A 16,443-nucleotide genomic window follows, 5' to 3' on the forward strand; every position below is an offset into this window, starting at 1 on the left:
TCTGAAAGCACACATAAATTATAGGGGTTTTGTTCAGTTTAGGCAATGACAAAATCTAATAAGTATTCATTCAAATGAACTGAAAACAAAATTCCAGGTGCACCTCTAAGTTTTTCCCTCTGCCTTAATGGTGGGCTACTCAATGCCACTTAAAGGCTCATGCATTTGACTATGTCACTTCTTAACCCCATATCCCAAACATTTAGTTTAACCATACATTTAATTTAACAGTTATAATTATAGCACTCTGAGCACTCTTTATTGTAAATAGATGTCTTAGATTATTAAAACAAAGAGTCTTTACTAAAAACATCCCTGGATTCTCAGTTATTTGGATAATTAACAATCAGGGCTGGTGTTCCCAGTGGCACCAAGCATAACGCATTGTAGGCTCACAGAGCTCTCTGAAGTTTCTTTCAGATATTATAGGATGTTCTGAGTTTTCCAAAATTTGTTCCAGCCACAAAGAAGACAGTTAATTAACTAACAACTTGAACTGTCCATTTTTTTTTTCTGTTGTCCTACAACTCCTGACATTAGAATTCAAAGACATTAAAAATTAAGGCAGATATTACAAATCACTTGCCTTCTGAAATTCCTAAAACATGCAGTTTTCAGATGGCCTATAAAAATCTGATCCCTTATCTTATAAAATGCTGCAACAGTGGGAGATATATACCAAATAAACTGTCCAATAGTTTTCTTTCTTTCTTTCTTTCTTTTTTTTTTTTTTGGTAAATAGAGTAAGTCCCCAGTGAGACTCTTTTAACCTACTTATTGATTTATGATCTCTAGACTATTTCATTAGGAAACTTTCCTTCCAATTTTGGCAATCTATTTTTGGTGCAAGAATCTAGGCCAAATACAAAGTTTCTGGAATAATTTCTGGAATGAAAACTGTTGAAAATTCTCTATAAATATACTCTGAGTTTAGAGCATTAAAATGGTATTAAAAAACTCAGTCTAGAATACAAAGTATGTTATCATACGTTCCAATAAAATATGTCTTTAAGGCAAATGTATAGGTCCGCAGCCTCCATTCTGCAGTTTGGGCAAAATTATGTTCCATCCAAAGCATGAAATTTAGTGAGCCCCAAATTCATTCTGCGGTGTCCTCAATGAATTTACTCCTCTGTTGATCTGCCAGTGCTAACATTTATTAATTACCTACAAAATACAATCCTTTCCCTCAAGATATTTAAGATATGGCAAAAAATGTTATAGAAGATGATATAAAACCATTGCTCTTTGCATACAGTGTGAACACTTGCATAGAAATTCCAAAATGGAAAACTAGTAGAGTCCTTTAAATATTTTCTACATTCAGTAAATGGCTTCCTGCATTCCTAGAGGGGTTAAAGAACAAATTAAAAATAGAGAATAATGAGGCAGCATCCATAAAAGCAGCAAAGACATAGCTGTGAGAAGAGGTCATCCGACTGTGAAACTGAGGCAGCCCTGAGCCTCTCACTTGCATGGGCTCCTTCCAAGATCCAGTACTTAACTTTGTATTTGTATTTTGCATTCTTTTTCATAAAGAAAGCCTTCAAAAACTGTGTAAGCTGCAGACCCTGCAAAATCTGCATCTGCCCCAGCGAGGAAATACACAGTATGTGATTTCCATAAGTGAGTACTATACTTGGCTGAGATATTTCAAAACACTGTAACCAGAGAGATGTGCCAGGATCCTGGATGACAACACGCAATACTATTAAAATGCCAAGTCTTTCAAAATCAAATTGAGTGTTTAATGCAAGTGCAGTAAACAGCCCAATAGTATTTAGAAAGCATAATATGACTTTAGGAAAATCTGGGAAACATCTGGAAAAAAATAAGAATCACCAAGAAATTTTTGACTATGATGACTAATTGAATGTGAGGTGCAGAGCTGAGCAGAAAATGGCTGTTTTTCCAGATATAAAACATGTTATAAACCTTCAACAATTCAAACAATTTGGTACTACTGTAAAAATATACACACTGAACAAAATGATGTAAAAAATTAATCAAGATCCAAGAGGTCTACAAATTCAATAGGAGAGGGAAGAAGTGTTAGGAACATGGTAATGGGACAACTGGTCAGGTTTTGGGGAGTGAAAACCCATTTAGATCTTAACCCCATAACATTTTCTCAGGTAATCTAAATAGATGAAGTCATAAAATATTTTTAAAGATCAAGTTATAGAAGAATTGCAAGAAAATAAACATTAATGTTTACCCAGCTCTATGGAGGAATGGTTTCTTAAAGCTTACAAACAATGAAATAAGTTACAAAATAACATATTAACAGAACTTACAATCTACAAATTAAAAATATATGCACAGACACAAAACATTACAAATGAAAGGCAAGCAAGCTATGGGGATAAAACAGTTTCTGCAAGTATGCAAGGTTAACATTGACCTTATATAATAGTTCATACAAATATACAAGCAAAACACCAAAACTCCAAAAGATAAATATGCAGAAATCATGCACAGTCTGGCAGTTCCTCAAAAGTTCAAACACGAAGTGACCATATGACCCAGAAGTTGCATGCCTACATATATACCCGAGAAGTGAGAATATATGTCTACACAAACACCTGTACATTAATGTTCAAAGAAGTATTATTCACAATAATCAAAAAACTGAAATAACTTGAACAACCACTAACGAGTAAATGGATAAATATAATGTGTTAAATCCATATGATGGAATATTACTGGACAATATAATAAATGAAGTACCAACACATGATGCAATATGATTAGAACTTGAAACTTATGCTAAGAGAAAGAAGCCAGTCATGGAAGACCACATATTGTGTGATTATATGAAATATCATATTCCATGAAATACTCATACGATTCCATGAAACATCCAGAATAAGCAGATACAGAGAGAGAGACAGAAAGTAGAGATTACTGGTTGCCCAGGTCTGGGGTGGGGTTAAGGGGAAGTGAGAAGTGTCTGCTGATGGGTACCAGGCTCTTTGCTGGGGTGATGAAAATGCTCTAAAATGAACTGTGGTGATGACTGTACAACTCTGGGAATACACTAAAAATCACTGAATGGTACATTGTAAATGGGTGAATTGTATGATGTGTGAATTATATCAATATACAGTACATTTATTCAATATGCAATACATACCACTAGACTATATGTTATAGTAATACACAACATTATAAGTAGCTTTATTGTAACAATGCTTTTATCTTTTTAAAACACGCACAGTCAAATCACAGAAGAGAAAGCAGTTCGTAAACATAAGGAAATTATCAATATCCCTAGTAATCAAAGAAATACAAATCAAAACAATGAGACACAATTTTTACTAATCAAAGTAATAGAGGGAAAGTTTTTAAATAATTCTCACTACTGCTAGAAGGAAGGCAAAACAGATATTCTCATATATTGTCAGTGAGGGTGCAAAGTGGCACAGCCCTTTTTAAAGGCAGCTTAGCCATATACATCAAGAACTCCAAATATAGTAATACTCCACCTCAGTGGTGTTGTTTATGAAAATATTACCTAAGAAATTCACCCCAAATGAGGGAGGAAATCATTACATATAAAGACCCACAGTTCAGTAGTATGTATAACAGTGAAGAAATGAAACATCTTAAATGTTCAGTGATAGTGGAATAGTTAAGTGTGCTGTGATATACAAAGTTGGTGGAATATTACACAGCAACTAAAAATATATGACATACTTGTATGGAAAAATTATTATTACATTAGATCAAAAGAAAAGTAACAGCACAAAAAGGTATACACAGTATGATTACAACAAAGCTCAAGTTTTTCTTGTATTTTTAAATTATCTTTAATAAACATTTAAAATTGTTTAAAATATCAAAAGAGGAAAACAGGAACAATAACTACAAGGAAAGGCACCATATGATGCATGCTATAGTGAGCATCAGATATTTAGAGAAGAGATTTAAACTCAGGATTTCAATATTTCATCCACAGGTGACTTTGAGTTTCAAAGGTTTTCTTCCCCCCAAAGAAGTTCCTCAATGAATTCTTATTTATAGACCCCTCAGCCCTGGCATACACAAATAAAAACCAATACATTTGTGATAATGCACACCTCAGTCCATTGCATGAGACATGATGTACTTTCCCTTCAGTCCTAATTCTGCTCTACAACTATATTTACGATAAACGTTTACTCTTCAAACTATTTCCAACCTAGGTTTGTTAAATTTTTTTTTAAAGATATATGTAACCTACTTTAAACTGTCACAAATGGAATCATATATGCAAAGTCTTTAAGGAAAACTATTCACAATCAGAATGGAATACTTTTTATTCTTTAAAAAAAAAAAATCCAGGTGGCAACATGCTATATAAAATAGGTAATATCCTATTATTTAATTTCAGAAACATGGAATATTTCTTTGAAACTGAAAATGTAACATTCACATAATTTTCATCAGTGGTAATTTGGCACACAAAACTCTTCAAAAAAAGGTAGATTAGTGATAATAAAGTGAAGTAGGAAGGAGGATAGGATTTTAATGAAAAGTTGCAATTATAAATTGTAATAATATAATTAAACAGAATACAAGCCTTCAGAAATTCTAATTTGAATTTTAACACACTGAATGTTTATGACAACACACAAATGGCCAAGAGGTACATGAAAAGATGTTCAATATTGCTAACTATCAGAGAAATGCAAATTAAAACTACAATAATGTATGACCTCACACCAGTCAGAATGGCCATCATTAGAAAGTCCACAAATGGACAGTGTGGAGAAAAGGGAACCCTCCTACAATGTTGATGGGAATGCAGTTTGGTGCAGTCACTATGGAAAATACTATGGAGATTCCTTGAAAAACTAAAAGTAGTTACCATATGATTCAACAATCCCACTCCTGGGCATATACCTGGACAGAACTCTAATTCAAAAAGACACATGCACCCCAATGTTCACAGCAGCACTACTTACAATAGCCAAAACATGGAAACAACCTAAATGTCCATCAACAGTTGACTGGATAAAGAAGTTGTGGTATATTTATACAATGGAATACTACTCAGCCATAAAAAGGATAAAATAATGCCTTTTAAAACAACATAGATGGATCTGGAGAGCATCATTCTAAGTGAAGTAAGCCAGAAAGAGAAAGAAAAATACCATATGATATCACTTATATGCGGAATCTAAAAAAGAAAAGCACAAGTGAACTTATTTACAAGACAGAAACAGACTCACAGGCATAGAATATAAACTTATGGTTACCAGGAGGGGATGGGGCAGAAAGGGATAAATTGGGAGTTTGAAATTTGCAAATACTAACTACTATATACAAAATAGATATACAACAAGTTTCCTCTATATAGCACAGGGAACTATACCCAAAATCTTGTAGTAACCTACAATGAAGAAGCATACAAAACAAATTTATGTGTCTATATGCATGACTGAAACATGATGCTGCCCACCAGAAATTGATACACTGTAACTGACTATACTTCAATTTAAAAAAGAAAAGAAAGACAAAACAAACAAACAAAAAAACAACCAATCTCTGAACATGCTCCTGGACCCAGGCAAGATCAGAGGGCCTGACCACCAAGTCTCTGAGTGATCATGAGATGAGAACTGCCCATCCAGACCCACAGGGTACAAGGCTGAGCAGGCTCGGCTGCCATCCACTGTGAGATGGAACTGACCCATCTGGGACTGGGGTCAAAGGAGATAAACAAATCCCAGGAGCAGCTGGCATAAACCCCCACATCACCCACCAGAGTTGTCCCAGTGGCTCTCCCTCAGTCCACATCTGTGGCCAAACAGGGGTGGCGTGGGTGGGGGTGGGACAAAGCCTCTTACGATCAGGTGACAAAGGAGGAAAAAGGCTGGCTTTTTATAGTAATAATGGGTCAGTTCAGTACGTGGGTGCAAGCCAGAAATGGACAGCAACAGTGACCCACAGTGACCCTGAGAGACAGCGGGGAGGACAAGGCCTTCCAAGGGGCATGCAGTTTCCAGTGGTACCTCTGCACACAGAGCAAAGTAGCCCAGTATGAACATAAGCCAGTCTTGAATGGCTTGACTGGTTAGTCTGGGGCTGTGATGGTCAAAGGTCAGAAGACTGGCATGGTAACAAGCCATCAAAGAAGATGCCCAGCAATGCTATAGCTCCGTAATGCATCTCTGCCCTCCCCAGCCAGTGTGGCCGGTGAACCTGGGCACAGCCTACAGCTGCTCGGTCCAGCAGGATCCAGAGGAAGTGACATGTGGAGGCATCTGTGCACATCAAGTATTAAGAAAGCCTAGCATCGTCTACTCTCCCCCTCATGGAGCCCTGAAGTGCCATTTAAAGAAATCCAGGCTGCCCTGCTAGAGAAAGAGGCCCCATGAAGAGGCCCTGAAGGATGAGGTGTCATGTGGAGAAAGAGGCCGCGTGGAAGGACCTTGAAGTGCCAGGCACCTGGTCCAAGCCCCATCCAAATGCAACCACGTGAGACCCAGATGATAATGAAGGCATTGCTTAGCTGAGCCCCAGTCAGTCCATGGGGTCAAGAGAGATAAGGAAAGGCCTGTTTTCAGCCACTGATTTTAGTAGCAGTTTATTACACAGCAAGAGGTAACTGAAACAGAACGTGGTACCTGAAATGGCATCTGTCTTGACGAAACTCGACTAAAACACACAGCATTAGCTTTGGGCCCAAGGTGGAGCTCCCTCAAGAGATCAGAGTGAAGGCATGAAAGACAGCAGTGAAATCACTATTGGCGACCAAAGGCAAGGGGACCAGAGTGTTATTATGTTATCACAGTAGGGGATGCAGACACATACATGAAACTGTCACCTGTAGTCAGGAGGGAAATAGAGAAGCTACCTAAGAAACTCCTGGGTCTGGCTAAGGATGCTTGTAGGCAGACTGTTGAAAGCGCCAACTATTTTCATTTTGTTTTGTTTTTGTTTTTAACTGCCTATGAAAAGTACATGGGGAGTAAGATAAGGGTGAAAAAAATGGAAATAGTACAGTCTTCCAGCGAATTTAGAGGCAATATAAAGCAACTGATATTTACTGGGTTTGAAAGCAATGCTGTTTCTCCAGATGACAAAAGCCTCTTAAGGTAAGAAATGGATTTAGAAGAGGAGCAGGGTGGGGGAATCAAATTCAGAACATGGGAAGTGAAATAAGCCTCAGGGTCAAGTTCAGATTAAGGGTGTGACAGTGAGACACTCTGTTGAAACCTCAGGAAGATTTTCAGTGATGCGTCATAAAGCCTTCCAGCCGAACAAAGAGACTTCTAAGAATCCTCAGGGCGTGCCTCCTACAGCCTCTCACCTAGACAACAGGGTTTCTAAGAATCATACGGAAGTTGTCCCAGAGGAACTTCATGGGCTTGTTTCAGAAAGAAGTGCAGCTATGGCTTTTACCCAGTGGAGTTGATTATGACTTGACACAAACAAAAGGCACAATGTCTTAAAGGAACAGAATCCATTTGGGCTGAAAGGGATAGAGTTAGTTCATGATGAAAAGAGGTCTCGGGCCGTCAAATGTCTGCAGGCACGAAGCAGGCTAAGAAAGCTGCTTAGCTTCCAAGAGATGCCGTTTATTATAGAAAAGGAAGGATGACTCAGGGCAGAGCCAAGAGACGTGGGAACTAATCCCACAGAGCAGGACTGGTCCACAGGGAAGGGCTGAGAACATGCGCAGCTGGATTTCAAAAGCGCTACGAATCCTCATTGCCATGTGCCTGCTGTTTCCCCCTCATGACTATCCCAGTTTTCCTGTTCCTGCTCATCCTCACTGGCTGAACGCTGATTGAGTAACCTCTCTCTTTATGATTTAGTTCTGTAGAGCAAGAGAAGCCAGACCTAAGGGGCTATGCCCAAGAAAACAGCCAAGACAATCCACCCGTGCCTACAGCTGATTTAGAGGATGAGGTCCTGGTTTCAAGTGGATGCCACTAGGGGATGAGACTTGTGTTCTTGGGAAAAGGGATGAGTTGTATGCAGTAGGAGGGAGGAATGTGAATTGTGGCCAGAGGATGGACTGTGCACCTTTTCTTCAAGGACAACCCTAAGTAACCCTGCCCCTCCCTGCACGCACCTACTGCTACTCCCATCTGAGACAAAGCTTATGTCCCACTGATCTGTGATGGCTTTGATGAACAGAATGCAAGGAAGTGATGTTGTGAGACTTTGGAGCCCAGGCATTAAGAAAGCTGAGCAGCTTCCATGTCTTCCCTCTTTGACCCACAAAACTGGCGGTCTTGCTGGATGGAGTGGCCACATGGAGGAGCACTGGGGCACCAAGCCCAGCCCCATCTGACTGCTACTGAGAATGATCCCACACAACACCAGTAGAAGAGACCCCCAGCTGAGTCCAGCCAAACCACGAAGTCATGAGCTATAACTAAATCGTAATAACTAAGTTTGGGGGTGGTTTGTTACCCAGTAACAGACGACAAAACAATCAGGGTAAGGAGGTCTGCGGAAGATGGACGTGGTGGACCCGATGATAGTGGGTGTGAAATGTGAAGTTCTTTGTATTGTAATGTTAAGTCCCACAAGAGGGCATCCACCAAGGAAGAAAGATTCACAGAACACCTCAGACAGTTCACATCAGCCAGCATCTGTCATTGACTATCCCAGCGGTGATTCTATGAGTTCATGAATGGAGTAGCCATGGTGCTGAGGAAGAGGGTCTGGATGGGCCCAATAGCACTAGACCAGAAGAGGTGCAAGCTGCGGGTAAGGAAAGAGCCTCAAGACTGCCATCACCAAGGCTGAGCCAGCGGCTGCCATGGCTGAATGTTCATTCTGTCAGTAAGAGAGACAAACAGCCCGACTCCAACATGGCAATCGGTCAAGGACACCAACTGGTCGCTTCGTGGCAAAAAGATTACACTGGTCCCCTTCCACCCTGATAGGGGCAGTGACTCCTGATTCTGATATGTGTCCAGACACAGGCTTCCCTTTGGCACTCACACAACCTGAGATACACCACTATCTGAGGACTGGTGTTTGATCAATGACTCCGAACCCTAGGTAACATTACATTCAGCTACTTTTTTCCAGAGAAGGTGCAACAGTGGACATGTGACAATGCAACCAACCTATCCTCTCACTTACTGCATCACTCAGGAGCTGCTAGCCTGATCGAGCAGTGGGATGGCCACTTACAGACATAACTGAGCCAAAGCCAAAGCCAGCTTGGAGGTGATACCCTAGACAGCTGCTCCTTGAGACACTGTATACACATTATATGGTCCTGTGTCACCAGTATGCAGAATACATGGGCCTGGGAGCCAAGGTTTGGAAGTAGACCATCACTTCCAGTAACCTGCTTAAGAAACCTGTGCTTCCTGTATCCATGATTCTAGACAATGCTTTTATCAAGGGACATAGCAAGACTGTCCTTAAACATAAAGCATGGCTGTCTCCAAGTCACTTCAAGCTCCTTTTGCCAAGAGACCAGCAGGCAAGGAAAGTCATTATCATTGTGTGAAGGGTACTTGATGATGATCAGCAGGAGGAGGCAGGCTTGCTCCTCCCCTGTGAGGACAGCCAGGTGACCCATCGTGGTGTCTCTTGGGATACCGCTCTCCAACTGTGATGGTGTGAGAAATTCGGAATTGACAGCCACCCAAAGAGCGTGATGAGCATGAGTTCAGATCCCTCAAGGCTGGGAGTCAAGGTCATTACATCAGATCAGCTTCCTAGACCAGAAAAGGTGCCAGCGGAGGGTAAGGAAAGACATGTTGAGTATCAGTTGCAGCTTCAAGACCAGCTGTAATGGCCAGCACCATAACCCATCCCACTAACCTTCCTCTTGTGAATCTCCCAGAATCAGAGACCACCTAGAATCATGGAGATGTTCCCAGATGGGACTCCTGTATGAAGCAAGTGAATTTGATCAGGACAACGGGTCAACTACAGTGGACCCCAGGTCCAAGGAACATATTTCTGCTGTTGCTGGCAGTGTGGCTGTGGATAACTCACATCCAAGATGCCACATTACAACATTTACTTGTCTCCTTATGCTTACAGTTTAAAAGTTACAGTTTTAGACACAACATTGTAAAATGACTGTAAATCAATAAAAAATGTTAAAAAATAAAATAAAAATAAGGAAAAATTATATATATGTATATTTCACGAACAGATGATCTCAGAAACAACAATCTAAATGTTTGCTCATAGGGAAATGCTTAAGTAATTGTGTATTTACTCTAAGAGGTATTTTCTAAAATGGTCACTCTCTACAATATTACTCCCTGTTTCCTTGCCTTGCTTTGCTTTGCTTTATACCAACTGACATTTTATTATATATGTATTGCTCACTGTATGGCTCTCTTTCTGGAATTAAGTCTACTGGGTAAGGGTTTTGTCATATTCACTATAGAATCCTCAGCATCTAAAATAGAGCGTGGCAAATTATAAAAATTATGTAAATATCTGTTGGGTATATGGATGAATGAAACATGAAATTTTCTTGGGAAATACTACTTAGTAAAAATACCGAAAATCAAATGTGTTCTCTCATTAAAACAATGAAAACAATGAAAAAAAAGTTACATTTTTATAACTGGGAGGACAAGAGGAGGTCTCTGGGATGTTAATATTGTTTTACATATTGACCAAGGTGTTGGTTGCAAAGGTGTGTGTTTACTTTGTAAAAATTTACTTACAAATCCTTATGATTTGTGCACATTTCTGTATGTATTTAAGCTCAATAAAGAGTTTCTTAAGAATGAGTCTCTATGTTTTGTAATTTAAATACTGAACAGTAAACACTTGAATGCCTTTTCTTAAAAATTTAAGCTATAAAAACAATTTAAAACTGAGATAGGTACTATGATTTCACAGATCTAGTTTATCTGCACATAACTCTTGTAAGTTCAACAGCTGTTTTCAATAGGTAAAGACACAGAATACAAGACACCACCAGAGGGGCTCAGCCTCAAGCACTTTACATGAAATGCTGCAGCTGAGAAAATGAACTTTCCTAATTATTTGAAAGGTTTCACCTTCTTAAACTGTTTTCCAGTTCAATGCACATGGGTTTTTCTACCACCAATTTATCCCTCCTCTGCCTGTTGTACAGTTACATTGAACCTTTCAAGCATCATGTCCACCAAAATTCTGAGAAATAAAATTAAAATTCATGTTGCCATTACTGATTAGGATGTATTATGAATGCAGAAACAAGGCAATTGAGTTTCTTTGGCAACTTGAAGTTTTTTCCCCCCAAACCTTGTATATCAGAGGCAGGTGTTAGAAATGAACACGGAGCTACACAAGCCATGTGACTTCCTCCCAACTTCCACCATCTGAAGAAATGCTACACAGTAAAACATATTTTAATTATTTTAAGTTACATGACTGTTACCTTCTCTAATAAGTTTGTATAAACCACAGCATTGGATTCCCCTTTCACTGCATTACTTCAGTGAGTTTCCCTTTGATTTTATATATGAAATTTAAGTATACAACTGCTTATTAGGAATGTATTTACATGCTCAGATGCTCAACAAAGCCTTTTAAATGCTCTTCAGTCTTTAATTTATGCTCTAAATGATCTCAACATATTCTGGGCTTTGTTGGTATTACAGACCCAAGAAACTGAAAACAAAATAATGCTCCCCAGAAACAGCATTTATTGCAATAGCTATACCCAATACACATTAAAACTGTGCAAAGCCAACACATCCACAAATATTTAAGCAATTTTCCTAAAATGTTTCCCACCTATCTTATCTATATGCCACAGCCCAGTGCAAGGAAACATGCTAAGCACATTAATGAAATCACCTACTTACATGAGAGGGCAGTTTTGCACTCCTCACCCCACCTCCATTCTCATTTAATCCTCCCTCTTTATTTTCTGGCCTCTAAATCCCAGTAATCCCCCAAACAGGGCGAAGGAGAACATACTTAGGAATTTAGGATCAAATTTAAAACTGCCAACTAGGCACCTGTCAAGTGCAAATCCTGGTACTCTCACAGAGGTGTCCCGGAAAAGAGGTCTGCTTAGATACCCCAATTGCTCAACCCCAGCCTGCGGTCCAAGAATCCCTAGACACCAGACAAGCCCCCACTCCTTTGCTTGAATCTGTTCTTTCTCCTCCTCTTCATTATTTTGTCTGGACTGTTCCAACCTGCCTTTATTTCCAGTCTTGCCTTCTTCACTACATAAATGCTATCAAGTTGTTTTGCTAAAGACACATTTCACATGAAGCTTTCATGTTCCCACATGGTTTTCATTTCAACAAAATGAAGCAGCACAATGAACACCATGATTTAATGATGTCCTTTAATATCCCATGAATGTTCAGTGGGGTTATTTTTTTCTCTCTTGCATGAGACTTGGAGCAAAATATTAATGAAACTTCATAAAAACCAATTAAAGTATCACCTTTGGTTTTAAATTAACTAATTAATCAAGTAGCTCTATTTTAGAGGAGAAAACACCTCCATTAGCAGTACAGCAGTGAAGAGCCTGAGCTCTGAAGCCTGACTACCTGGGTTTAAATACACATGGTGCTAGGGAATAACTGACTTCACGCAAATCACTCAGTTGCACGGGGCAGCCTACCTGGAAGAGTTGTGGTGAGGGAGGATGTCACATTTTCTTGCAGGAAAGCACTCAGAACAGTGCCTGAAAAGTAGTTAAGCACTCGATAAATGTTGGCCTTTATTAATATGTAAACCTGGGGGAAAATATAAAAAAGAGCCTAACTATATATTTGCAGAAAATAGGACATACCAGTTTTCTCCAGAACAGTCTTTCAAATTAATCTATACCCAAGACAATAATTATGATGATGAAACTGTGATTATGTCTCAAAAGCAGCATAAATTTAAAGAACAAAGTACAAGGTAACTACTTTGAGAGAGCTCTGCATTTTTGTGAAATAAATGCTTACAGAATGTCGAAGCAAAATATGTTAGCAGTTTCTCTTTTAATCTTTCTCATAATTCGCTTTTTTTTTTTTAAGTGTAACAATCACACAGTTGTAAGAAAGGTTTTCTCCCTTTCTGAACAGATGGGAAGTTTCAAAGGTTTATTCTATTCTCTGAAAATTCTAGCACTTAAGTAGGAAAAGTTAAATATATAAATTTTACATGCTCTTACAACAGTGTCCATACACAGGCTTTAGAAGAAGCATTTCTGAGTTTACCAATGCCAGGAATAGTCAATGTTTAAGTTAAATTATGGGAATATTTCTTTATGCTGATAGGGAACAAAATGCTGCACGATTCAACACACTAAAAAACAAACAACCCCCCTCCCCAACGCACACACATCCCAAAACCAAAACCAAAAACCGTGTGGCTTTAAATCAATTTACAGCGTGAGCCTGACACTAAATACATACATTCAGTCGACCTCTGACACGGCAGGGGTCGCGGGGCCCAACGAGGACCAGGCCCCTCGCGCCGCTCCGGGAGCAGGGGCGGCGGGTTCGAGGCCGGGGCGCGGCGGCCTCTGCGCGCTCTCGGTGCCCGCCGCCCGCACGGGGCTCGCGGGAGCCCGGCCGCAGGAGCCTGGGGGCGGCTGGCGGGGGAAGCCGTGAGGGCGGGGCCTCGGGAACAAGGGCGGGGGTCTGGGATCCGAGAGTGTGGAAGTGAGCGGACGCGCGGGCTTTAAGGCGCTGGACTCACACTCCGGGTCCCGGGACGGCAGGAAGCGCCCACCTGGACGCCGGGGGAGGGGCCCCCGCGCGCCCGGAAGCTGAGGAGCCGCCCGCTGTGTGGACCGCGAAGTGAGATCCTCGGCTTTTCCTCTCCAGCCAGCCCCTGGAAGTCCACAGCAGTGTAGCCCGGGGCCTCAACCCCACGATTTATGCAAAACTACCGGGCACAAGCCTGTAAAATGGAAGGAGCGTCCCTGGGTGGGCTCGAACCACCAACCTTTCGGTTAACAGCCGAACGCGCTAACCGATTGCGCCACAGAGACTCCGATGTCAGTTACGTGTCCAGCCACAGCCTTTATGAAGAATAATAAAGGCAGTGCATGAATGTTATTTTCCTTTCTGCTTCCTGATTCATATGATTAAAATCAAGATTTTTCCACTTAATATTTCTAACCCTTCAATTCCATTTTCCACCTTTAAAGCACATTAGAAGAATTATAAAATACAGCAAGATTGAGTGGAATTTCAGATTGCAACGTGTGTTAAAATACTGCTGTCCCCCTCTCAACCCCCGCCCCAAACACCCGTTCGGAATGTTTTGTTTCAGGAGATAACTATTTCTGATGTTCGTTTTTATAGTGAAATAACAATTTCGATTTTATGAGTTGAGAAACTTTCCTTTTGTTTCAAACTCTTTGTCCAGGGCTTTACTCGCTAATCTTCATAATTTCCTGTGTAGCATTCCCAAGGTCATCGGAATTGTATTTCCCTTGTTTAATTTATTTTCCAGTGTTATTAAATACGTATATGCAATCCCTATTTACTTGTTGTGTACTAAGCGATAGTGCAATTATCTGTCACTAACATTTTGTTGCTGGAAAAGGACATTTGAAAAAAGCTCCAGTAGCATTCTTTAATCCCTGTACATTGTAGTTCATTGTTAATCCGCTCTTGATTCTCCCTGGAATTAGCCTGTACACCCACATTTGAGCCATGCCACTTAAAACATTTGAGTCATGCCATTTCGCAGTATATTTATAACCCAATTTGAGGAAAGAGAAGTTAAAGAAAAGAGAGTACGGTTTAAGACTAACGACTGAAAATCCCTAGCACAGAAACACCACTGGCAAACATGTTACTCCCTATAATAAATATCCTGTATGAAAATCTTAGCCTTTGTGTGAGTATTTTCTGATGCCTTTTAAAATGTGCTTCAAAACTACACTTTTTTTCCTCCTCCCGCCTCAAAGAATTGCTAATTTGCCCTTGACCACTCTATATTTCAAGTTTTAATAGTCACTAAATTGCTCTGTCCAGAATCCCTTGAGAAAAAAATCGTGATTTATAGAAGTTGAATGCGACATGCCTTAGTCCAATCAACGTTTTTAGTTCCCATCCTTTGATAAGACAACTTAAATTGGCTTTGGAACCAATTAGCGGAGTTTCTTGAAATTGATGGGTTATCAAACAGTTGTGAATTCACACCAAACTGTACCACTCTGCTCTCCAAAATCTTTTAGAAGTACATTTGAAAATTTTGAATTTGAAAGGGGGGGAAAAAAACAGGCCAGGAAGCAGTTATAAAGAACATACAATGAGTCTGATTTCACTATATGATGCTACTACCTTCATATTTTATGTTTTATGTACTTGTTAATGTGAGCTAAAATTATCAGACATCGGTTTTTCTCCTCTGAATACCAAAATGAGTGTCTTTCCCTCTGCTATTGTTCCTGTGACTATTCAGTTAGAACAGACGGCAACTAGTACCTCACCACCCCTTCCTTCAATATTTACTCTGCTGCTTAAAATAATATTACGAACAGTTCTATTCATGTGAATATCTTTAGTTCCAATCTCTTTTCCTCACTTCAGTCATCATACCAACATTTTAACTTCTAAAAAGAGAAACGCTGAGAAACAGTTGATGAGAAAAAAATAATTCAGCAAGAAATAACTAGCTCATTGTATGCTAACTTTTTTTCTGTGTGAGGACCATTGTTTGTTTTAAAACTCAGTCTTCAAGCCTGGTTCTGAAGTTCTTAATGTTTTTAATAAAATAAATTGCTATTTCTACAGTTCATTAGCTTTGCCTTTTTTTGTCTCTCCATTTGTACTTCAAAAGAACATATAAATATTAAACAGATTGAATGGAATCTCAGTGTTTCACATCAAGATGTATATCAAACGTAGCTTCTTTATGCAAAATGCCCAGTTACAAAAATAAGAGTGTGTGTTGTCATCTAAATCTTTGTGATTATCTCATCTAAGGCCTTAATATCTGCACCCAGTTTTTAAAGCCAAATTAAGCCCACTGGATTAACTATAGAAACATACATAATTTTTTCCTTAAAATGCAGGATAACCCACCACAGATGACTCTTACAGTTTCATTAGAATGTAGGTCTTTATAATTGTTAAAAGTGAAAAGGGCTGGGCAGTCTGTCCCTTGTTTGTACATCATACACAATGAACTGCAACTTTAATTTCCAAAAATGTGCCCTAGCAAAGAAGCTGACCTCTGCAGATTAATGGGCCTGTATATTTTATTTCCTTCTTACAGAGGAGAAAAAAGGGAGAGAGAGAGAAAAAAGAACATCTTGCAAATAGGATCCACCTGTCTTGACAGACAAGGCAAGATGGACCACACTGATTTATAGACCTTCCTGGCATCATGAATCCAGTGCTCTCAGAAGATGCCTCCAGCTTCAACAAACAGAAGAGGCAACTCACAGGATTTCCATTCACACAATTATGCAAGACCTTAATTCTTTTTAAGTCCTGTATTTCAAAAGGACAGTGACTGAGTTGTTAATGATGAAAAATTCAGTTAGTCAGAATT

At 39.6% G+C, this 16,443-nt stretch overlaps 1 protein-coding gene and 1 non-coding gene across 2 annotated transcripts in view; both read right to left on the reverse strand.

Moving 5' to 3' along the window:
- The window catches only part of LOC102524496 (14-3-3 protein epsilon-like), a 145,300-nt gene extending 131,548 nt beyond the window's left edge, over positions 1 to 13,752 (reverse strand). Inside the window, 2 exon segments of the mRNA XM_032473810.1 lie at positions 12,560 to 12,622; positions 13,344 to 13,752. Of these exon segments, the coding sequence (XP_032329701.1) occupies positions 12,560 to 12,622; positions 13,344 to 13,345 (65 nt within the window). The 5' untranslated portion in view covers positions 13,346 to 13,752.
- Positions 13,753 to 13,850: 98 nt separating this feature from the next.
- On the reverse strand, positions 13,851 to 13,924 carry TRNAN-GUU. The gene has a single exon. It is a non-coding gene; the product is annotated as a tRNA-Asn (tRNA).
- Between the last annotated feature and the right edge of the window lie 2,519 nt (positions 13,925 to 16,443).

The sequence above is a fragment of the Camelus ferus genome, chromosome 35 (genome assembly GCF_009834535.1).
Source record: "Camelus ferus isolate YT-003-E chromosome 35, BCGSAC_Cfer_1.0, whole genome shotgun sequence".
Taxonomy (NCBI): Eukaryota; Metazoa; Chordata; class Mammalia; order Artiodactyla; family Camelidae; genus Camelus; species Camelus ferus.